General features: G+C 47.7%; 1 protein-coding gene across 18 annotated transcripts in view; it reads left to right on the top strand.

Moving 5' to 3' along the window:
• The window catches only part of svild (supervillin d), a 77,290-nt gene that overhangs the window by 45,754 nt on the left and 6,868 nt on the right, over positions 1-24,668 (top strand). For 13 of the 18 annotated variants that reach the window (XM_088905975.1, XM_088905970.1, XM_088905983.1 and 10 more), the window contains 20 exons: positions 98-230; positions 7,776-7,823; positions 8,486-8,554; positions 11,979-12,050; positions 13,569-13,716; positions 14,115-14,192; positions 15,057-15,143; positions 15,798-15,981; positions 16,379-16,551; positions 17,385-17,540; positions 17,831-17,967; positions 18,525-18,672; positions 19,162-19,304; positions 20,062-20,237; positions 21,067-21,205; positions 21,807-22,095; positions 22,193-22,365; positions 22,635-22,737; positions 23,528-23,735; positions 24,339-24,472. In XM_088905975.1, coding sequence (XP_088762101.1) covers positions 98-230; positions 7,776-7,823; positions 8,486-8,554; positions 11,979-12,050; positions 13,569-13,716; positions 14,115-14,192; positions 15,057-15,143; positions 15,798-15,981; positions 16,379-16,551; positions 17,385-17,540; positions 17,831-17,967; positions 18,525-18,672; positions 19,162-19,304; positions 20,062-20,237; positions 21,067-21,205; positions 21,807-22,095; positions 22,193-22,365; positions 22,635-22,737; positions 23,528-23,735; positions 24,339-24,472 — 2,798 coding nt within the window. The remainder of the gene's footprint in view (positions 1-97; positions 231-7,775; positions 7,824-8,485; positions 8,555-11,978; positions 12,051-13,568; positions 13,717-14,114; positions 14,193-15,056; positions 15,144-15,797; positions 15,982-16,378; positions 16,552-17,384; positions 17,541-17,830; positions 17,968-18,524; positions 18,673-19,161; positions 19,305-20,061; positions 20,238-21,066; positions 21,206-21,806; positions 22,096-22,192; positions 22,366-22,634; positions 22,738-23,527; positions 23,736-24,338; positions 24,473-24,668) is intronic. The other 5 variants (XM_088905986.1, XM_088905984.1, XM_088905981.1 and 2 more) reach the window with 2 other exon arrangements.

Raw genomic sequence — 24,668 nt, 5'->3', positions numbered from 1 at the left:
GAGGCTATGGTCAGGTGTGTGACTGGAGAAGGGCGTGAGGGTTCATCTGTATTGTGCTGGAAAGGGTGCCTCTCTGACTCGGGCCCCGTCTCCACAGACTGGCGCAGCTCACGAGCGGGGAGCAGGAGCACAAGAGGGACACCAGGAAGAAACCTGGCGATGTCGTCCACGTGTCCCTCAATGACCGCTTCAGCCAGCTGCAGGACGCCGAGAACGCCTGGAGGAAGAAGGTAGGAGGTGCAACCGTGTTTGTTCAGCTTGTCCTCTGTGCACTGAAACCTTTCAATTCTCACCGTGGCATTAACTGAGATCTGGCACGAGGGACGGGCGTCCAGAGCTGTTTGTTATTTTCAGCAGATCAGTGGTGATTTGTATTCGCTGATTAGTTTTGTCTACACAGAGGTGTCTAAACCGACTGGCTAAAACAGGATTTATAGGCATCAAATTTTGTTCATTGGGAGAATTTGTACAGGAAGGGGTGGAGTGCGAGAGAGAGATCGTCCTGGAATCTGCCCTTTTTTGTCTGTCTTTTTCATTTTTGCCTCTGGAAAAACTGCCGTATTTCCTCTGGCCATTTTACTTTGGTTCCGTTATTAGAATGTAGATCAGGTTAGTCCTGTCCTGCTGTTTCTTCCTTCATGTGACATAAGGTATGAATAGTGTACTGATTTAAAAACATTCACTGTTTTTTATTAAAGCTTTTGAGTTGCTGAAACTCAAAGATCCTAGAAGATTGAAGATTTCTGAAGACTCTGAAGCTCTTAAATTCAATACATCATATGCATATTTTTATCAGTAACCTTATTCATGTTGATGAATATTTTTTTAGCAGAAAGTTTTGTGCTTCTGATTGCAGATGTTCTGATAAAGACTTTTGCCTTAAATCATAACCAGATGTAATATTGTTTATTTTTAAAAGAAATTTTATTCAGCTTCCAAATACTTATTTTCTTAAAAAATAAAACATAAAAAATGCAATTCCAACTGCATATATCTTTATTATTGCAAGCACAAGTAATAACAGCTCTAACCATTATTATAATTAGTATTGGACAACAGATTATGTCCCATTTGAACAAAGCGTGTACAGTTTTATTGTGATTAGAAACATGCATTTGACTTTGCTGGCTGGAAGAAAACAGATCAGAACTCAAGCCCGATAGCCACCTTGCTGCTTTCAGGGGCTGTTTGGTAGTTTTTTTCTGCAGTGAGATTGGAAAGTATTTTTGAGCAAATGCTGCTTCAGCGTTCACAGATCAGCTCTGCCAAAAGGGGAGATTCGAACCTCACAGCTCCACATTTCTGGGCATTTATGATTCTCTGTCACCAGAGCTCAGCAATGTTCATGCACGGACAGCAGCCAGAGAGCTTTTTTAACTATATAAATTCAGATTACTTCAACATTTATTCCACTCTTCCTGTGCTCACACACATGATCTTCGCTTTTTCCTCTAATCCTGGTTTACGGGATCTTAGCAGTCTTACAGGAGAGAAACTCCAAAACCTACGTGGACAGGTTAAAGGAATTAAATATTTTCACTGTTCAAGAGAGGCAGCTTAGTAAGAACTTGAGACAAGAATTTTGGATCCTGAATAGTATTGACAAAGCCAACCCTGAGGTCTGTTTCAGTAACACTAACCCTGAACCTTGAAACTGGGACTATACAGTCCAAGGGAAAACATAGCATTTAGGACCAAAAACAGCAGGCAGTTCTTTACACAAAAGGTGGCAGGTGTCTGAAACAGGCTACCCAGTCATGTTGCTCAACTTACTCTGGCATCACTCAGCAACACCTGAATCATTGGACCACTGGATCAATCGCATCAGTATGCTGCTACTAAAAGAGCAAGAAGAACTCAATGGTTCTTCTTGTCATTTGTCGTTTGTCATTTTAACTATGTCCTAGATGTTTTTGATGGTGATTTTGAGCTGGCCTACAGAACAGCCCTTTTTGTGCTCTGGGGGTTCAGTGGAGTAAAGGTTCATGCAGTGTGTAGATTCTGGAAGTGTCTTATACACTGTACAGCGATTCCACTTGCTCATCATCGACTGGACTCAGAGGCATCTAGACAGCCGCAGGGAATCGGCAGCTTATTAAATGCAGCCAAGAGCTGAACAGTTTGCAAACTATCTAGGCAGGACAGTCCTTAAAGAGCTTTCTGAAACTGGGGACTGAAGGTAGACTTTTTCCCACAGACATTCTAATAAAGCTAATAGTTTCCTTAAGGGATCAACAAGCCAGAGTGAAAAAGGGACCAGCTGGAGGGGAAGTTACTCTAACAGGGGACCAGGAGCAAGATTGAGAAATGCCGTTCCAGCTGTCACCAAGCTCTGAGCTCTCCGGGTCTTAAAGCAGCCTGTTTCTTATCACAGAAACCGGTACTATTCCTTTGCACGTGGACTAGAGTCAGCTGCACAGATGTTCATTTTCATTCGTTAATTAGCTGCTGTGCCTTAACATGAAAACAGTGGTTTTTAACACCTAGTTCACTGTAGGCTCCGCCTTTTGCAGGACCCCTTGCACTCTTGTAGAGCAAGGCAACGTGCCCTCAAACAAGCAAGCGTGCAGCCTCCAGGTCCTGCGCAGTCAGTGCGGATCTCTGTCTGCTTTACTTGCTGGGTGTAAAAGCTGGGGCCGGTCAGGGGGCAGCGTGTGGAACAAAGGGGCCTGGGTTTGGAGTGATGGACTGATGTGGAGTTTGAAGGCAGCTGAGTAGTGAGCAGCTATGAGCTGCCCTAGACAGGGTTATATAGGTCGAACGTACCCTTACCATACATATCATCTGCAGTTTACAGAGATTTAATTGCCTTTCACTATGCTGCTATCACAGTTGCCAATTTACAGTTTAGTAGTAAGATTATAGAAAGATTACAGATTATTCTCACAGGCACACACAGACACAAACCTACACACAGTCACAGTCCCACCAGGGCCAATTTCACAGAAGCCAATTAAGACACCGGCCCTGGAGGAAACCCACACTAACACTGGGAGAACATACAGACTCCGCATGGATAGCACCCTAATCCGGAATTTAACCCAGGAGCCCAGCACAACCACTGCTCTGTGACTGTAATGGTGTATGATAAAATAGAGTTTAGTATTGCACTTTGAGCTGAAGAATTTCTCTGCATTTGGCTCTCCTTTACAAGACTTTCACTGTGCCTTACAGCCCTGATCCAGGAAGTGTTGGGTAGGGTACAGTTGCTCTGCCCTTGGCCTCGTTTCATTATCCTCGTCCCGTGTGGCGAAGCGACTGGAGAGCAAGAGCACGTGGTCTCAGGGCACGGGGGTGGCGGTGGGTTTTGCTCCGGGAGATTCAGCAGAGAGGCAGAGTGCCCTTCCACCCTCACGTGTCCCCTGTGGAAAAGCTCACTCATTGCCATTATTTTAATAGGTGTAATTTATTAGTCAGCCTTTACCCGCTTTGTGAAACTGTCCTTCTTGGCCCCGCCTGCGAACTCCCCCTCGGCCTGGTGCTGCTGACCGGCCTCGCGGCTCTGCACTCGCCCTGCTTTGGGAAAACAAGGAGACGTCGGAGAGCTGCGGCTTCGGTTTCAGAGCCTGGGGCGAGAGGAGAGAAACACTCTCTCAGTCAGCTGGAACTGAGCCCCAGCAGCTGTTTTCCTGCCCTGCTTTCCCCCTGAAGACGGGTGAACATAAACGATGATGTCTGTTAACGCAGATGCGATCTTAAGTCGCTAGAGAGGAAAATTGAGACGTTTTCTCTATTCCTTTTAAACTCGCCAAAGTCATTTTTCTTGCAGGGTTTGCAAAGAAAGTGGTTGTTGATTTTATGTCTTTTTTTATTTTTTTAAGACGATGACTATTATGCATTTCAAATTATTGGCAGTGATGAGCTTTGCTCTTGGCACCTACCCACCCGTCTCAGAACTGCCAATCTTGGCTTGCAGCGAGGGCCTCGAGGAAGGCTGCACATGAGATGAGGCTGTTTGCCCCATCTTACTCATTTCTAAAGTTTTAGCAGCTTCTCGAAAGGGGCTTCACCCAGTATGCAGGAATGTCTGTTACAGACACTTGTACCTCTTTTGGTAAAGATGTGTCATCTGCTGTTCATCCTAAATTAATTCCCTTTTATTTCCCAGTTGTAACCCCATGACTCTACTTTACCATTGGCTCTGAAGTCCCCTGGGTTGGTGCAATCAATACTTTTAGTATATTAGTATTTTTTTAAAATGTCTAGTATAGTGGGCACAAAAACTTTAATGTCATAACTTTTGTGTCATATAATAATAACCTTTATTTTACAGTATATACTGTAGCACCTTTAATGATGCATCATCTTAAAGCATTGTATTAAAAATAAACAAAAGAGACTGGCATGCACAAATTAAAACAATAAAATAAACTTAAACAACTTAAAACAAGTGTATAATTCAGGATGTATTGTTTATATAAATGAGTCGATTTTATGAGCTGGGAGATTGATTGGTCTTGGAGCAGCAGAACACTGACTCCCAGTGCCTCTCAGTGTTGGAGCCTTTTAATGGGAACTGAAAGCAGATCTGAGCCTCAGGATTTAAAACGATCTGTAGGTGTTTAGGAGATTAACAGTTCACTGATGAAGTCAGGAGCCATGAAGTTTTTTAATGGTGAGCAACAGTATTTTGAATCTTATTCAGAAATCTGCAGGGAGCCAGTAGCAGTTGAGGCATTGTTCTTGGATAATTCTTGGGCAAAATATCCTGATTTGCTGCAGGAGCCGATCTGTCCCTAAATTCCAAGAGAAAGTGTAAAACAGGAAATATCAATTTTTGTTTTGAGCATCAGTTTGAGGATTAAGCTTTAATTGGGGGTTGAATGAAAAGCTTTCTGAACATCTGAATATACACTATCGTGTCATTTGCTTTTGGCTTCTCCACTGTCTTTGCTACTTGTTCACAGAATTCCTGTTAAACAAGACGATCCTGTTTTAAATCCTTGTTGGCTTATATTATTTTGTAAATACTTTGGCACTTAAGTGCCGACTAAATGTTTTCCCTAACTTTAGCTTTTTAACTGATACATAACTGATATTTCTCTGTTATTTCCTAGTTCAGTTTGGTCCCCCTGTTTATGACTTGTGTTACGTTTGTAATTCTCTGGTCTGTGGGTACTAGTAACCATCAATTCTCCCAGCTGTCTAAAACATCCTCCCCCGAGGAATCTCGGTCACAGTTTGCTGGAGATGATGATCTAGCCATCACGGGTTCAAGCCAGAATCACAAGTGCAACCTGTACTCAAAGCCCCCTTAGCAATAATGTTCATAATATTATTTCAGATAATGGCAAGTTTTTGTTTTTCAGCATAGTAGTTACTTCTGCTTGAGGACCAGAAGAACACTATAAGGTTATACTTTAATGCTTCTGATAAAAGCTGACTTTTATCTGCCTTTTATTTAACTGGAAACAATTTCAATGAATATTTGAATTTATAATGATAAACACTGCTGTGAATGCATTGACCAGTTCAGGGATAAGGAGAGACATTAACTCTCGAATTTTACACAGTTTAGCTCTGCCCAGTATCATTTCACAGTGTTTAAAGACTGTGACTCAAGTAAACTATCTGCTATTAGCCAAGACACCAGTGAATAAGCTAGAACACTGCATAGTGCCAACCATTCAAGAGGCTTTTAAACCCATTTTATAGACACTTGCATCCAAAATATTATTATATAATTAATGGAAAACATGCATTCCCATAGCATTAAATGCATGATTTAAGTTTCATATTCATAAAAAATACCCAAACTGTGACTGACTACAGAAAGCACAGCCGGGACCAGCTGGGAATATGACTTTAGCCAGATGGTAACTCTGGCTGAGTTATTATTGTTTTAACTGCTTCATGATTTAGCTCATGGGAAGTCAGTGTCCGTTTGTATGCATTTCTTACGTTTCACCGTATCAAGACATAATGCACAGACAGACACAGCTGTCTAGAAATTAGAATTTAAGGAAACAACAGACAGGTTATATTCAGTGTTGAGAATGTGAATTAATCACGAGTGAGCGATTTGTAGCAGTGGTTTCTCGTCCTTCACTTGCATTATGCTATGTGAACGATGATGCTTTAACAGTGCTGGTCCAGGGGACCCACACACCTGCTGGTGTTGAATCACCTAAATGATTAAACAAATAATTGAACTCTTAATAGGCCTATTAATAAATCTGACCTCCTTCATGTACTGTAGGAAGCAGCGTTTTAACTTTTGTGTTTCTTAGGTGACTTAAAATCTTGATTCTTTGAGCTTCTAACCAAGCATCTTGTGGCCTCTGTTAAGGATTCGTTCATGTCAAGAGCTCAGCTGCAATGAAACCCACCAGCAGGTGTGGGGGTCCGCTGGGAATCCCTGCTTTAAGAGAATAACTGCCAGGGTGTTTGGTTAAAGTAGTCTGAGGTTAAAGCTCTTTGCCGGGTAGGAATGCTGACCTTTTCAGGGCAATAGTGGTGTTAAGCCACTGTAATTGCCAAATTGCAGAAAGTAATTCATGTATATCAAAGATTACACACAAGAGAATGCAATGTGGGTTTCGTTAGTTAATTCATCCGAGGATTTCATCCAGCACTTTCTTGAGAGAAACTGGACCAGGTATCAGCTTCTACAACATGGCGGTGTAGCCTTTTCCACTCTCCTGCAACACTTTGTATACAGATTTGCCTGTGTCATACGGTATGTTATACGTTATGAGCTGTTGATGTGCAAGACAAATTCCCTCAGGGGCAATACAGGTTAATTCCATCCAGTTCAGCTCAGCGCGGGGAGGTCTTCCACTGGGATCCAGTGAGGACGGAGGTCAGGCACAGAGGAGACTCCTCCTTCATAGAAGAGGACAGCACTTTTATATCAACATGAAACATCTGAATCCTCTTACCATTTTTGAAAGCACTCTCATAGAAATAATAAAACAAATCCTAAGCCACATTCACCCCTTGCCTGAATGCAGATTGGTGGGAGAGAGCTGGCCGGAGCTTTGACATCTGTATTCATTACCTCTGGCCCAGCCTGCAGGTGTAAATGCACCGTTTACAGTACATCAGTGGGGTTTTAATAATAGTGACCTCATCTTTGGCTGGCTGAGTCTGAGAAACCCTGCACTTACATATAACTCACTATCAGACAGTTATTAATCGCGACCTGCCAGGATTGTGATAAATGGTGTATTTATACACGTCACAAGGAATATCACCTAAATAGTCTGGGCACAGGACACCCCCCACCCCCATGCATAGCTGTCCATTCCGTTTCAGGTTTTGCAAGTGAAAGGCTCTTGCACATATTGCATAGACAGAATAGAAGCATAGAAAAGAAAATAATAAGAATATGCAAATGTTATATTATTTTACAGAATTAAATAGGTCAACCGGTTTTGGCAAATGTTATAAATGTCATCATTTCATAGACAAAAGGAACCCCCACTGCATGATTTAAATCTTACAATCAAATATGCTTGTACATGTGCTCAAAATAATGTGTGAAGAAAGGTAAAGGTATCAATAAAGTGACATACGAGTGATGACAATAGGGTGGTCATACATCACACTCTCCCAGATTCTTATGGATGTCTTGACTTTTTCCTAAATTAGTGGTTTGTTTTGGATCATGGGATCGTGGCATCACGAGACCCAGAAAGTGGGGAAAACCCAGGTTTCCGGTTTTCACCGACCTCCGAGTCCCTGTACAGCTGCTCATTCTGTCTCCTGCTGTTTTCCGCTCTCTCTCTGCTCACTCCTCTTCTTCCCTTCTCTCCCCTCGCCTCTCCCTGTAGGTAGAGCTTGAGTGTCCTGCTGGTGGTGCTGCCTGCACCCACTGCTGGGTAAGCGAGCCGGGCCTGGTCCCGCACAGAACGTCAGGCCTGTTGTCTTCAGACACTCAGCTTCATTTCCTGCTTCCTGTCTTTAACTACCTACCAAAGAAATACAGCTTGTAGACGTTTTATTGGCTGTAATTATTCTGCTCTATTCATTTGGGGATCATTACCTTTATTTGCTTTACAGCTCTTGTTCTCTGTCAACTCTATCACTCCATAGCAAGGCTGTAAAAAAGTATTTTTCCGAAGGGCTGGCGTTAACAAAAGCAGCTTTGTTAACATTGCGGCCTTCTAAAAATTATTTTTCTTTATCTGGCCCGAGATGCCTTGCACTGCACCAGTCCAGTAGGTCTGCTTTTCTGGTCACCAATTAACAATTTTTGTAGATATGGAACAGTTTCATTGCGATAAATGAAGCAGGTGGCCTCAGTGCTGTTTTATTGACAAGTACAGTCCAGGGGCACTCTCAGCACAGCGCAGAAGAGGCTGAGAGAATCAGCCCCAGCCTAAGTACTTCACGATCTGACTGAAGAAACATGATCTTGACTGCTTGTTTTGTAGCAGAAGAAGTAACCTAGAATCATAAAAGCTTGACGCAGCTGTTGTGAATGGAATAATGACAGAACCTTCCTCTGTTTCTCCTGCTCACCCGTTCTGTGTGTTCCCAGGAGCCTGTCTACTCCTCTATCTTTGTCCCTGTCAGCACTCCAGCCCAGTATGTAGTCTGTTACAACCAGGTGAGCCTGCATACTGCCTGCATTTCCTCTGGAGTTCTGTGTGTGCTGTGCTGTCAAGCTACTCCAGCCCTAGACTACAGACTCCTAACCCAGCTCACTTGTTACCGCACCTGCTAAGAAGACTAATTACAGTTCGAACAAGATCCATTGAGTAAATGAGGAAATAGCTGTTTTTTAGTTACAGAGGGGCCAATATTCGTTAGCATCTCTGATTAGGAACTGTTCCCAGGAGTTTGACGTTTCTGTAAATGAGTTTCATTTACAGTATTAAAAGCACCAGGTGTTTGGGAAAAAAACATCTGAGACACCCTGTGATTTTTAGCCACTTTAGTGTGGGATATTTAAGAAAAGTCATCTCAAATAAAGAACACAATGGTGTCAAATTTCTAAAATATTGACTAATTATAATATGATTATGTTAATAATTTAATTATTTCAACATTTAAATGCTTCTTAGTGGCTGGTAGTATAGCCATGATCTAGCTTAGCAGAAACAGCAACCATGAAAAACAGACATTGCACAGTTATTGCTTTAGTGTTCATTTTAGCATGAGTTTCCAGTGCAGTTTTTTTAAATCTGTGTAGTAGAATTAGACCTATAAGCTCTGAAAAATATTTATGGAAAGACCAATCCTGTGTTCTCTTAATTTTTTTTTTACTTCCAGCTGCTACAAAGTGCCTTCATTAGCAGTGTTGGCATTTTGGGGTTAATACAGAGAAATCCCATATTTAAAATAAGAATGTGTGACAGTACTCAGTGATTCAGATAATGCCACAACAGAAAAACACTCCTTCACTAAGAGGAGGAGACACAACCACCCATGTCTGATAGAGTTTGACCTCGTTAGTCTCACTCATCCTGAAACAAAAGGTCAGGCAGCCTGATATTTACACTGTTTGTACCAGGGGCCAATTGCAGTATTTTTTTCATTGTAATGTGAGAGAGCCGTGTGCTTCTGACGTTGTTTAGTCACGAAGTCGGTTTCCTGCGTGAGGAGAGGTGAGAGGGCCAGCTTGACGGGGACTGTGAGCTATTCCTGCGCCCACGTGCTCGCAGAGAAACCACAGGGGCTCCGCTGCACAGCGGCGGCTCTCCCCAGACCTGTGAGGGCTCGTATCTCAGAGCCTGCGGCCTGCGACTACTCGAAAACACTTGTGCGTATGTGGAGTTTACAGCCTGTTCACTGGACAGGCAGCTTAGCCCTCCACCCCCAGCTCTCAGGCCCCTGAGCAGCAGCGCCTGCCTGAAACTGGAGCTCGGAGCTCAGAGCTCGGAGACAGAGCCTCCCAATGTGCCCACCAGCCCCAGACCTCCCCTTTCACCGAGACCAGTGTCCGCTTGTCCGCTGACAAGAGAGGGTCTGCAGGTATCCATCGCAGGGCAGACACACACACACACCCTGGACAGGACACCAGTCCATCACAGCGCACACACAGACACACACTCTCACACCAGAGCCAGTTTTCCCAGAAGCCAATTAACCTACCAGCGTGTCTTTGGACTGTGGACCCATGCAAACAGGAGGAGAACATGCAAACTCCACACAGACAGCATCCCCAGGACTGGTCCCCGGTACTGCAAGGCAGCAGTGCTAACCACTGCGCCACCATGATGCAATACATAATTGATTTCTTAATCGGTTAGCACTTGCTGTCATTCCTTTGGTGTGGTAAAACTGCGGAATCAGTTCCAGAACTGTACTGGAAACTCTAATCCGTTTATTTTGAGCAGCCTTAGGATGCCAACTGGCACCATGCAGGATAAGTCACTGCTGTCTGAGGTCCAGCACGAGGCCAGAAAATTAAATTTTTTGCTTGCGATAAGAAAGGGTTTTTATTTCTCCCTCTGTGAAGAACAGGATTGTGCAGATCACCTGAGGCAGTGAAAGGCCTGTGTGATTTCTTCACAGTGCTGTGGGCTACTGTGAAATCACTTACCAAAATGTGCATGTTTATTGTGTCTTGCTAAATACCGAAATAAGTGAAGCAAACTTTTACTGTGGAAAAACAGGCTTAACAACATAAGAATGTTGGTATTGGAATGCATCATTATTAGCAGGAAAAGGAATAAAATGTTTCAGAAAGCCTGGAAATACACCAAAAACAGTGCAGTACAGTAGAAATTTAAGATGCATCTGGTACAAAGCATCCTTTAAGAGGGACTCTTATTATTAGTAGTTGTAGTAATCCAGAATGGCAATATAGTCTTTCTAGGTTAAGACTTTCTAAATCCTGAAACTGTCTGTCCTCTCCCTTGTTTAACCTGCAGCGGTCAGTCCCATAGCTTGTTTCATGTTTAATGGCTTATCCTCGCAACAGATATCCCTTAAACACTGGAGTCCCTTCACAGTCTGATCCTGCTGGGTGTTAAAAACTAAGCGTGCTGTATGTGTTGAAATTTTCATAATAGTTTCAGAATAGTGTTGAGTAGTTTCAGGAAGACTCCCATTGCTGCCCGAACATTGCTGGATCCTCTGACTGTGAGCAGTTGCTTTGCCTGTGGAGCCTCCAGGTCTTTTTTCATCCCGCTGCTCAGTAAAAGTTTGGAATGTTACAGTAATTAGACTCCCGGTGGGCACTTTCATCTTGTTGAATTATGAGGTTCTTTGACACCTAGAAGCACCAGACCCAAGTGGGCTCCACATGTAGAAACAGCCACATTGCACGAATAGCAGGGCTCCCAGTCCCAGGCCTGGGGCCCCAGCGTGTCAGCAGGGGGACCCGAAGAGCTGGGAGAAGTCGTTAAACTGGTACAGCTACGACCGTAACCAGCTGGGTTTGCTCATCAAGAGCTGAGTTGCAAGAAAAATCCACGAACACTCTGGCACTGCAGGTGGAGAAATAGATGCCTCTGATGTGTTCCTGCAGACTGGCTCTTGGTGTCCAGCTGATCCCCAAGACACTGAAGGAGCATGAAGACCTGCAGGTCCTACCCCAGCGCAGGGCCTCGTTCTGGCCTTTTCTCCAGCCCAGTCACCTTGGCCAGGGTGATCCTGCTCTGAGTCTGCAGGGTCACCTGTTCCGGTTCAGGGAGAAGCAGGAAAAGCCTGTGATCTGTGTGACAGACTGGAGGGAAGGAGTTCAGACTCCATCATTATTCCTTTATTTTTTATTGGATGGATTGATCCTGCAAACAAAAGCTGTTGCTGCATTAAGTGACAAAGTTGTAACCGCAATGCAGTAAATCAAGGGCACGAATTTGCATTCCCTGTTATTTTTTTTCCACCTTTTTAAAAGGTCTGCATTGCGTTAGGGAGCTGTGTAGGCAGGGAAATGAGAAATGAAAAGGATTTTGTTCTTTTCTATATAAAGCTTTGAAAATGTTCTGGTGGGCCTTTGGCCCTGCAGGGGAGAGTAACGAGTGGCGGCTGTCCTGACTGTGATGTTCCTTCTCCTTCTCTCTGTCTCGCCTGGGTTCTGCAAGACCACTCTTTCCTATGAGGCCCAGGAGGTCTCCCAGACACAGGGCTACTCTCAGCCTCCCTGGAGACAAAAGGTGACCACTGTGCCTTCAGGCCTGGGCTCTGGCCACTGGGCAGTCTGGCTTCAGCGGACCTCTGTGACTACGCAGGACAGGACAGAGGATGGGTTTTCCAAAAACATTTTGCACGCAAATTGCTCTTCTTTTTGAGGAAGTAATAGAAAAAAATTAAGCTTCACTCTCTTTTCAGAGAAACTGTTGATACAAAAAGAGCTTATTTTTAAAAGAATTTGTTTTCCTGTGGAGCAGATGTTTGCGCTGTACAATCCACAAATAGCAAAGCAGGCAGTTCCATGATCCACAGCAACAGGTCAAAAGCATTTTCCACTTAATTCCTATAAAGTTAACGCCCTGCTTACCTGTTCACCCTAATGAGCGTCTAAATTTTTGAAAATCCATCCCAAAAACTGTTCAAGTCTCTGCATGCATCTGCTAGCCCGCTCCATGTTGTGCTGTTTATAATTTTGTGTTGCATTAGTGTTATTTTGCTTGTGAACGTTGTGTTGTTCTGAATTAGGTTTTGGTGTATTTTTGAAAAGTGTTTGCATCATAAATTGTTTTTGTTACTAGGTTAAACCAGGTCTTTCTCATAATTCTATTGGCAAGTTTTTTTCCTGGTATTTCATTTTTATTTTATTTCATCCAGTTGTTTCTTTGAAAGACTCCCGGGTCTCATCTTTGTGGCTTGTCGTGAAATCTCTCCCTGTTGTGACACTCCACCTTTCTCCTACAGTATCTCGAGAAAGCCCAATAGCCCAGTGCTGTTACAATGCTGGGTACTAAAATCTGTCCTTGTTTACAACAACGTGAGCACACAGAGCATTGCTGCTTGCTAATTCTGAAACTGCTTTTGAGTTTCTGAGTTTCAGATGAAGAAGTTTCGAAAGGGTGTTTAGTTAATGAACTGATAGTTTTCTCTCTGTTTGGTCAGGTTTTAGCTTGCACGCCTGAATGAGGGCAGTCCTGAAGCTTGCTAATTGGTGCAGGGTTAATACACACCTGTAATAGAAAGGTGAAATTAATTAGCCTCTGATTAAGAACTGGGTTGGAGCAGTCGAGAGCCCCAAGTCAGTTGAACCTTTAATTTAACTTCTAATATTTTGGGGGGATTTCAGAATACTGCTCAAGTTTCATAAATGACTTGAAACTTGGGGCAGAGTGGTGGCTCTGTGGATCTGCTCCTGTGACTGTAAGGTTGCTGGTTCAAATCCTGCAGCAAGCAGAGGAATCCTACTCTGTTGGGCCCCTGAGCAAGGCCCTTAACCCAAACTGCTCAAGGGGTGCTGTACAATGGCTGACCCTGCGCTCTGACCCCAAGCTTCTCTCCCTGTCTGTGTGTCTGTGTCTCATGGAGAGCAGGCTGGGGTCTGCGAAAAGACGAATTCCTAATGCAAGAAATTGTATAGGGCTAATAAAGTGATGTGTTGTGATGTTATGAAACTGACTTGCTGACACAGGCTGAAAGCTTAAAAACAATCCAGCAAACTCAGGATCGCCAGCCACCCCTGACTGCTCCCCTCGGCTTTCCCACAGAAACCCTCCGCGGAGGTGGAGACCAAGCTGAGCCTGGCGGAGAGGATGCGGATCCTGCAGGAGAAGGAGCAGCAGTGGAAGACGAGGGGGAAGGGGGCCTCCAATGACTCCACGCAGTTCACGGTGGCGGGGCGCATGGCCAAGAAAGGTGTGTGTTTCTTTAGAAATTAACTGCTGTACTCTTGCGACCTACTTATTTACTTCAACTTGGGCCCGACCGAAAAGCTGGTTTCCAGCTGTAAAGTAGGCAGTGAATTAAAGAGACCTTCAGAAGAGCTCTTAGTGTTCTGCACACCTTCACCTTGATAATCCCTGCTTCTTCCCAATAAGTGTTGGGGCAATTCGGAGCCGATCCCGGAAGCACAGGTTGTTAGGTGGGATTCCACCCTGGTCGGGACGCCAGTCCATCACAGTCCACACTATCCTTCACGAGGAGACAATTCGAAGGCGCCAGTTACCCTAGCCAGTAACTAGCCACCAATAACCTTTTTTCAAGTGTCAAAATTAGTAGAGGCTAAGGTGACTCTTGTCCTGATTGTACGACAGGCGTGGTGACTGGAAAAGAGGACTCTCCCATCATACAGAAGAGATCTGCAGGGGGAACTCCAGTAAAGCCTCTGGAGGGTAGGAATTTTCCTGCATGTTGCCTTTTCTTTAAGTGTTTTTGACGTGTTTCTGACTCCGGCACAGCCTTTACTGGCTGAGCTGCTTGGGAGGGGGGGGCCGCTAGGATAGGGGTCTCCGACCGCACCCCCTCATACCCCATGTTGTTTTTGCAAATTGTATGGCTCTATTCAACGCTACTTTTTAATCATTTGGAACTGGTTGTTTCTGTTTTTGTTCACTCCCATGTGGAGTTGCCGGTTGCACGTGACTCGGCTCTATGGGCGCGACAGCTGACTCGGGAGAGAGGGAGACCGCTGGACGGGCTTCTCCGACACGCCCACCGGCAGGGCTGTGTGTCAGCTGTGGGGTGACTCTCGGCGATGTCACAGCAGGCTCTGCCTGTTGTGTGCTTCTCTTTGTGACCCCGACTTGAACTGGCAGCATCAGCACCGTAGTGTTTAGCTGAGCAGAATGCCATTTTAAAATCGGGTCTCGATCATACGTATGTGAGGGACAGAAGCAGTCACGTTCACAGTGCCCCAGACTGCCTAAATTGTTTTTGCTAATTAACATTGCAGTATTGTTGCCTAAAACAACTTGATACGTCAGTTTATCCATTTATTTTTCTTGTTACTTTACATTAGCTATCAGACCTTATCGTTGTACATTTGCACAAAGGCAATAGACATTTACACCAAATTTGCCCCGAGACCTTTTCTGACACTTCCGCTAAGCTGTGGCACCAAGCGGTTAATACAAAGGTGGGGAGTTTTCCATTTAATGCTACGGATTTTGGTCTTTGCTCCTTTATGCGCAATGTGTTTTGTTGTTTTTTTTTCCGCGTGCATCTGAGTGACAGGGCTGTCGCTGTCTGTTTTGCAGAGATCGCCAGTCGCTCTGATGTGGAGGTCGAGGGGGACAAGAGGCTGGACAAGCTGGAGTCATTCCTGGGCAAACTGCACAGTAAAGGTGATTCTGTTCTCAGGGCTGCTGCACAGGGAGGGGTTACTCACCTGCGGGAGTTTACAGAAAACCCACTAAAGCCTAAAAACCAGAACCCAGGTGTAGTGAGAGTTAAAAGCCTAGATTGAGAGGTGCAGTGCAGACCAGAGAGTCCTGCAGGCCGCAGGGAGTCTCAGATCAGAGCAGTGTTCATAAAGGACTGTGGGCGTCTGTGGTGGCCTGCAGACAGGCTCAAGAGCTGCCCCCTGCCCAGACGTTTCCAACAAGCCGGTTAGAGAAGAAATTATGGGAGTGTGTTCCCCACCCTGAAACTGACACCCCAGCATTCTAAAACAAGTCTCCGTTTCCTCTGCTGTTCAACATTAAGACAACACAGCCTAGCAGTCCACCCCGAGGTTACTACATCCCTTCAGGCGAGAGCAGCAGAGTGCTTTGTTTCACGGATTTGTAATGTAACATCAACATGCCAACGTGCAAGCTCCAGTACAGGTCGGTTCAAGACTGAAGCTATTTCGGGCCATCGTGGAGTGGCTGCTGGGCCACTGGACACCCAACGACCACCTGTTGGCCATTTCGGTAGACTATGGCTGTCACACTCCCTCCCCTGTCACACTCCCCTCACCTGTCACACTCCCTGACACACTGGTGTCCTTCTTCCAGGCATGAGGCAGCAGGAGACCTCCATCACGGTAACCCAGGAGACGGTGAAGGAGGTGGTGAGGCCAGATGACGAGGAGACCTTCTCCAAGTTCTACCGCACCATGTCTCCCTCGGCCCTGAGCCCCAGCAGCTCTGTGGAGATAGAGGAGGACTTCAGCGCCATCTTTGAGTCTTATACTCCCAAGTAAGCTTTTTACTTTACATAATATTTTTGTCCATCTAAAACGGTGGAAATTTGGGTTTGGCATCACCATAAAAAATGCAAAAAAAATACAAATTACACTCAACATAAAATAAGTACACATTAAAAACAAACAATAGTATATATACAGTACACACACACAGTATATAAGTACATACATCTTGCTCTGCCCATATTACACTATCATTACATTAACCTGATAGCAGACCAGAACACCTGGAGGAAACCCATGTGAACACAGGCAGAACCTGCAAACTCCACAGAGAAAGCTCTCCAAGCTCAGAACTGATCCCACCCAGCAGTGCGAGGCAGCAGCCCTAACCACAGTGCCCATGTGCCCCCATGTCCCACTCATGTTCCTTGTCCCTGGTCTCCGCAGGCTGACGTCCGCCGTAGCCGAGCACAAGCGCGCAGTCAGGCCCGTGAGGAAAACCCAGGCCTCCCGGAATCCACTGCGGGCCCTGGCCGACCGGGACGACATCAGGCAGGAGTACACGGAGCAGCGCCTGAACGTGGCGGCGCTGGAGTCCAAGAGGATACAGGTGGAGAAGAGTGAGTAAGGCTGATGGGAGACCTCTGGTGTCAGGAATTGCGGAACAGATTGCGGTGGGAATTTTAAGCCCCACAGCCAGCTGGCCGCAGTTATTACCTTCTCCACTAGAATTCAAAATACCGCCGCTGGCAGGATCCAGCGTGAAGTCACATAAATCGACTGAGCCATACCGTGGCAGTGCTCCTGGGATTTTTGCTAGTCAGGCGCAGTTGATGTGGAAATCTCGAATGTAAACAGAAGATCTTTGCTGCTGGGTTTAAATTAAGGGGAGCTTGGCAGTGCAGGGATTGAGGGAAAGGAGGTTTTGTTCTTGAGGCCCAGTTTTTCCCCTGTAGGTCTCTGTAGGTCATTTTGGGTGCACATGTGCTCGGTGAATTATTTTTATTTTTATTGTTACAGATGCTATTAAAAGTCACTCAACCCCTTGGACTTTTTCTTATTTTATTGTGTTGCAGTGTGGAATCGTATTGTATTGAGTTGATATTTTTTGCCATTGATGAACACGAAACACTCCATAATATCTAAGTACTAGTGTCTTTTGTGCACTTTATGCTGCTGCTGTGATCAGCTATACAACAGGAGTCCCTTTGTGGATGACGATATTCTAAGGTTGTACAAGCATTGTAAGCACTCATTTTTGGTTTAAGCAGTTTAATTTTCCCTTATAATAAAACCACAGTAAATGTAGTGTGGCAGGAAAATCCTTCTAACTTTTTCCCTAAGACATATAGCACAAAAATTGTCTTTCTAGCATCATGTCAGACATTACTGCAGGCTTCAAAGGAAGGTCCCTGATCTCAGTTTTCCTCTGCCCTGCTGTTCCCTCCCCTAGTGGCAAAGCATTCCAGCTACGCCGATGTGGCGCTGGCGGGGCTGGCCAGCAAGGAGAACTTCAGGAGGGTGCAGCTACGTGATGCCAAGTCCACCGAGCAAGTGACCAACAACAGTGCCCAGCCGTTCAAGAAGCTGATGCTGATCCAGGTTAAAGGTCAGTGCCTTGGACACTACAGGGATACAGGTCTTCTACCTTGCTCTCTGCTCTTTCATGCTGCAGACTGGCTTTATAAATCCATCCATCGTCTGTGCTCCCAGTTTTTTGCTGCAGGAGAAACACCACATTCTTGATCCTGTTCTGGGACTTTTGGGCTCAATATGAGCAAGTAGCTTCCTAACTATTCTGACTGGGGGGGTACAGATGCTGTCGTGACCTGGGGGGGTACAGACGCTGTCCTGACTGGGGGGTACAGATACTGTCCACTGACGCTCTGAACACTCCAGGTCGTCGGCACGTGCAGGTCAGGCTGGTGGAGCCGGTGACAAGCTCTCTGAACAGCGGGGACTGCTTCCTCTTGATCACGCCCAGCCGCTGCTTCCTGTGGGTCGGCGAGTTCGCCAACGTCATCGAGAAAGCCAAGGTACCCGGCGCCGCGCCCAAACACAGGTGGTCAGAAATCCGCTCGTGAGGTGCTGTGAGCACCCTCATTCATGTCTGATTATTCTCCTATTTACACAGGTTCATGAAACATACAAAACAGGCATTCATTACTGCAAAGGATCAAGTAAAGGTTTATTCCATGCAGAAATGAGAAGAAGAGAAACACATCGTTTCGGCTGTGGAGCCTTCTTCGGGTGTTTTCTTCTCTTCTCAGCAGGAATAAACCTTTACTTGTTCCTTTGCAGCCCACGCATTCTGACGCAGCTTCCTACTCGAACAACATTCGTTGCTGTATATTCAGTGTGTATTTAAGCATCCGCTATGAAAGCTAATTAAAAACAAATATTTTGTATCCCTGTGTTCAAGACTAGCAGCTCCTTAAGTAAGCGTTCCCCCTGGGGACTCCTGTTCTGTGCCATTGAAGCTAGATTTTGAGTTTTTGATGTGACTTGTAGTAGCCGCAGACGTGGTGGTGGCTGTACAGTGTGCGGATCACACTGAGGAGACGGTGCTGACAGCCGTGGCTGTGTCTCGCAGGCCTCGGAGCTGGCGGCGTTCATCCAGACCAAGCGGGACCTTGGCTGCAAGGCGGCCCAGGTCACTCTGCTGGAGGAGGGCGTCGGCACGGAGAGCGGCCGGGCCAAGGAGTTCTGGAGCCTTCTGGGCGGGAAGGCGGAGTACCGAGGTAAGGGCCCGTGAGAGACGGCTCGTTCACATCCCGCCGGCCCCTGTGTGGAGACTCTGCTGTGCTGATAAGCGCTTGTGACTGATTTCACAACTTAACTGCCCAGCGTGTGTCCAGGCAGAGTTCCAGTAGTTCATTACTCTTCCAAGTTTCTTATGTAATTGTGTCCCTTACATAGTTAGAGCCTCTCTAATGTGATAAGCAAATACTTAGTTCCTTCTTTGATTCTTTGATTCTGCACAGGCTGTGTTTCCTAAGAAGGGAACCCAGCATTTATAGGAAAAAGCTGAGAAAAAAGAACTGAGACTCTTTCATAGTGAGTTCACATTCTGTCCGAAAATGTACATTTTTGGCAAAAAGAAAATTCTTAAAAGCTGACATTTTTGTTGCATTTAAGGCATCATTATCAGTCACTCTCTTGTTCCTAACCCAGAGAGGATTAACAGGACATTCAGAGATTCTTGTTCAAAAATAAAATTCACTTGGCAGGGGCGGGCGAACCGGAAGAGGACGAGGTGTACGAGAGTGCGGTGGTGGAGTCCAACTGCGTGTACCGGCTGGTGGAGGACCGGCTGGTCCCCCACGACAGCTGGGCAGCCATCCCCAGCGTGTCCATGCTGGGCTCCAAAGAGGTCAGAGAATATATAGGAAAGTAATCAATTCACCCCGTCACTAGGGCTAGGGCATTGGGACCCACACAGACCGCAGGGTTGAGCGCCCCCCACTGGCCCCACCAACACCTCTTCCAGCAGCAGCCTCAGCTTTCCCAGGAGGTCTCCCACCCAGGTGCAGGCCAGGCTCGCAGTCTGCTGGGTGGTGCAGCTGCTGGCAGAGCTGGAGTTGAGATCAAGGGCCCTGTCTGACCCCTCGGGGAACAAGCCAGGTGACGCCCAGTGTCCCGTCACTGCAGGAGGTCACAGATGCCCATGAGGGGCTGGTTTCTGGTCCCAGGGACCTTGTGTGAGTCAGTGTCCGCAGATTGGGAAAGGTAAAACCCAGGCCCTCAGCGGCTTTATCAATCGTCTCAATTGCTGTATTTTCTCACTTAAAAAATGCTTTTAATTTAAAAGCATTTTTTTAAGTTAATGGTAAGTTGCTGGTTCAATCAAAGTCCTGGACTGTGGACTCAGTACATTTATTTAGATGTGAAATCTAAATAAACATTTGTGGAGGCCCATCATACAAAAGCCTCTTTTCGCCTGTCTCAGTGTGAGGAAAGGGATGTCTCTCGGCCCAGTGTTGTTGTAAACTGAGGCTGCAGCAGGGCGGCGTGCCTGACCGGGACAGTCCGCGCACGGCGCTGCGGGGGTCTAGAGAGGAGGGAGGAGGGGGCTGTAGTGGGCAGGCTGGCTGGCGTTCCCAGCAGGACCAGTGCGCTGTGTGTTGCAGGTGCTGGTGTTGGACTTCGGCAGTGAGCTGTACGTGTGGCACGGGAAGGAGGTGCCTCTGGGAGACCGGAAGGTCGCCGTGCAGCTGGGCAAGCAGCTGTGGAGCGGCCCCTACGACTACAGCAGCTGCAGGGTGAACCCGCTGGACGCCACGGGGGCCGGCGCGCGCACACCGCAGTGAGTGGGCAGCGGCCCAGCGGGGGGGAGCACACACTCGCCTGCCCGGCGCCTCTGTGCCGCTCATCCTCACGCAGGAGCAGATCAGTCCCACGGGAATGCTGTAGATTCCCCATTCTTTGCCATAACCTCTGCGTGCAGTTTCCCTGTGTTATACTCTGCCCTTGTCCTGGCACCTCGGTGTTAATAACTGTACTGAAACCTGCAGTATAGTAGTCTTTTATATGAAGGACATTGTAGGGGTGTGCTCTCTGACTGGTGTAGAGAAAATATGACATTAGACCTTTAGAACATTGTCTTGAACACAGAAGATAACCAGGGGACTTATATACTTATGTAAGTATTCGGTATTCTCAAAATCACTGGTAAAGTCAACGCCATGGACAGACAGTGAAACACAAACTGGAGGACAGTTCGTGGGAAGCAAGTAGAAGGGCATTTAAAACCGAGAACAGGAGGAACTTCTTTACCCAGAGGGCTGTGGGAGCAGACTAGCTATCAAATGGGCTAGGTGGGTCTGATGGCCTTGTCCTCTCATCTGTAACCATCTGATGTTCTCTTTTTTATCATCTGCCCACCCAGGTTGGAATTGCCAAATGTGTGTTTACGTCTCGGCTCTCTTTAGTTTTTTTTATCATGGTGAAATGAATTGCATGTTTTGTGTCAGAGCTCCATCTGGTGGCTGGTGGTGGGGGATTGCAGCTGGGCTGTGCTGGACAGTGTAGGAGTCAGCGTGCCGCCTGTCTGGTGCGGGTGCTGAGATGTGTATGACCCGTGAGGCTGTGTTGTGGTGGTGAAGGCTGGCATCACTCTGTTTCTGTGCATTCAGGAAGGGTGAAGGGCGCCCAGACTGGGCTCTTTTCGGCCGGCTGTCAGAGCACAATGAGACAGCACTGTTCAAAGAGAAGTTCCTGGACTGGGGAGAGTCTCGCAGCACCAGGGAGGAGCCCACAGTGCCTGAGCTCAAGGTAAGAGCTGCTGGATGGACACCGGCCCCAGACAGCTGCCTCTGAGAGGACATGACTTTCACTGGGAAGCAGTGCTGCTTTCTCCTGGCCCTCAACACCTATTTGGCTCAAAATGATTTAACTGGGCTCCTACATGGGTGGGACAGTGGCACAGGGCTTAGCATTGCTGCCTCACCGTGCCTGGGCCCTGGGTTCAATTCTGGACCTGGAACACCAAGCAATAATGTGGGTGTGGAGTCTGTACGTTCTCCCTGTGTCTGCACACCAGTTTCCTCCCAGAGACATACTGGTAGGTAAACTGGCTGCTTGGAACGTTGACCCTGGAGTGAGTGTATGTGTGCACCCATACCCTGAATTTGAGGAAGCAAAAATGAATGGACAGTTGGTTGAACTCCTACATAATAAACAAATGAGGACTTTTTAAGACAACGTTCCTGGTCGAGAGTGAGCTGAAACTGACTTGTGAACCTCTAGCTGTGAGCTACTCGTGAACCTTTTAGTAATAAAAGGTCTTCAGCAGCCTCAGAGCAGACGGCAGATCCAGCCGTGTGACCGAGGTGCTGCAGTGCTCTAGACCCCCTGTGCCACACCTGTCCCGCAGAGCCCCACGCAGTCCCCGGTGGAGATGGAGCTGAAGCCCTGCGACGCCAAGGCCCTGCTGGCCTGCAGCAGCCCGGCCGCCCGCACCGTGCTGGAGGGCGTGGACGTGCAGCGGGGCTACGGGCTGATCGAGGTGGAGGACCGCCGGCCGGCCGAGCTGGCCACGCTGGCGGTGGAGGCCTGGTCCGTCCGCGAGTTCGGCGAGTGCGAGCTGCCCCGGGAGAGCGTGGGGCAGTTTCACGAGGAGGACACTTACGTCATCAAGTGGACGTACTGCATCACGAACGTGGGTGAGTGAGGCTTCCCGTGGGAGCTGTGGGCAGTGCTGGCCGCGGGGCTGCCGTGAGGTGGCGAGGTGTCCTGACGCCTGTGCCCGTGTCCCGACAGTGGGCAAGAGGCAGAAGCCGGACCAGGTGGGCAGTGGCGGCGGCGGCGGTAGCGGCGGGCCGGGCAGGGAGAGGTGCGCCTGCTTCTTCTGGCAGGGCAGCTGCTCCAGCGCCAGCGGGAAGGGCGCGTCGGCGCTGATGACCGTGGAGCGAGGCAGCCAGCGGGGGGCGCAGGTGAGGGTCGTCGTCTCGCTCCTTCCTCTGCCCCCCCCACGCGCCCTCCCCTGACCCACTTCCTCCTCATCTTGAGCTCAAACTCCCATTGCAATTTACCACTCCCTCGGTGCCACTCAAGCTGTTGTTTTAAAGCGTGCCGAGCTGGCGGGATAGACACGCTAGACTCTCAAGCCTGCGAGCTCCGTGCAGCTGGAGCATCCCGTTCGGTCACTGTGGTGCAGCTCTGCAGGCCGTGTGCAACGTGTCCGGTGTTTGACTGCCCCCAGGTCCAGGTGACCCAGGGGAAGGAGCCTCCCTGCTTCCTGCAGCTCTTCCAGGGAGGCATGGTCGTGCACAAGGGCTCCCGGGACGATGTCTCCAAAAACACAGGTCTGGTCCTGCTTCCGTCTCTTCACAGACACTGAACCAGCTGGCTTTGCCTTCATGCCCTGTTTTATTCCCATCGTGTTGTTCCATCGGCATAGTGGCGCAGTGGTGAGCATTGCTGCCTTGCAGTACGGGGGCCCTGGGTTTGATTACTGAGCTGTTGTCTGTGTGGAGTTTGCATGTTTTCCCCGCATTCAAGTGGATTTCCTACAGGTGCTCCAGTTACCTCCCACAGTCCAAAGACATACTGGTAGCTTAATTGGCTTCAGGAAAAATTGGCCTGATGTGTCTGTGTCCTGTGATGGACTGGTGTCCTGTCCAGGGTGTACTCTGCCTTGCTTGCTGGGATAGGCTCTGGCTCCCCTGTGACTCTGAATTGGGTGAAAGTTAGAGAATGGATGGATGGATATTGTCCCAGTTGATATCCCAGGGCAATTTAATGAAAGTGTATATTGAAATGTACAGTAGCTAATGGCAATTGCAAATAATAACAAAAACATCTGGCTGTAGCACATCAGAAACTGGCCCCAGTGCTGAGAGTTTAATTCTTGATAATTACTTTTGTGGTAGATGCTTCATCAAAAATGCCTTACAGAGCTCAGGGAGGTGAGCTATGTTGTTTAAAAGCGCAAAGACGCTGGATGAATGTGCCACTTGAAGGTGCTCGAGGAGGCAGTAGATTGTGCTCAGAGTGACATGAGGAGAGGGGGCTAGAGCCGCAGCCCTCTGCTCCAGCCCCCTGCTCAGCCCGGGGGCTCGTGTGCAGTGAAGACTGTCGCCTGGTCCCCTGCAGGTGGGTGGCGGCTCTTCTGTGTGCGCGGAGAGGTGCCAGTAGAGGGCAGCCTTCTGGAAGTGGAGTGCTGCTGCAGCAGCCTGCGTTCCCGAGTCTCCACGGTCCTGCTGCACGCCCAGCAGGGGGCGCTGTACCTGTGGCACGGCTGCAAGGCCCACGCCACTGTCCGGGAGGTGGGCAGGAAGGCTGTGGAGCGCATCACGCAGCTGTGAGTATCGGCCTTTCTTCAGCACAGCAACTCTCTGAAAGCTCTCAGCAGAGCCATAAAGAACAAAGAAGCATCATCTCAGCTAAGAAGCCTTGTTTAGATGTGTCAGAGCTCTTTGCTTATTTTCTTACTTTGCTTCTTTGCTTACTGGATTGCCATAAACGTCAGTGCAATGTGATCTAGTCAAGCCCTCTTTTACATACAATCAGCCATTTTATTTGCTATAACGCCCTTCACAATATTTCGGGCTTTGATCATTCAATGACGTCTCTTCCTCTCATCGTGGAGCAGAATTCCCCAGGTGCTGGATTGTTCACCCGCTAATGGGGAACGTGAGCTGGGTTAGACTGATGTGAGACAGGTTAGTGTTACCCCAGTGATGGTGTGTTGTTGCAACAGTCACCCTGCTCATTGCGAGAGGAACCACAGGTTCAGACACCACATGTGGACCCTACACATGTGCCTGTATACGTCTCTCAATTAGGACCCCCCCTAAAAGCCTAGGGGATAGGGAAATGTTCTGGCCAGGGAAGGTGATAGCAGTGGGTGGGTGAAGACCAGCACAGTCCCGTGACATTTCCTTCATTTGCTTTGGCCTGTCAGGTGCCCAGCTGAGATGGGTCTCCACAGCAACAGCGCTCTGCAGGTGCAGGAGCTGGAGGAGGGCTCCGAGCCCATGGAGTTCTGGAATGCGCTGAGCCGGCAGGACAGGAAGGCCTACGACTGCATGTTGCAAGGTACCGCGTGGCCACACCTCGCCTGGCTCAGCCTGCGAGGGGAGCAGGGCTGTGTAAGCAGGAGGAATCCAACACTCTCCTGGGCAGCGTGCAGGAGCTCAGCTGTGGGAAATCCTTCATCAGAAGAGCTGCAGATGGTCTTGTGCAGATCGAGCCATTATTGAGCTGAATACACACAGCAGCCCAGCGCTGGGTC

The sequence above is a fragment of the Atractosteus spatula genome, chromosome 26, assembly GCF_055471065.1.
Source record: "Atractosteus spatula isolate fAtrSpa1 chromosome 26, fAtrSpa1.hap1, whole genome shotgun sequence".
NCBI lineage: Eukaryota > Metazoa > Chordata > Actinopteri > Semionotiformes > Lepisosteidae > Atractosteus > Atractosteus spatula.
This window is presented reverse-complemented; position numbering and strand designations above follow the sequence as displayed.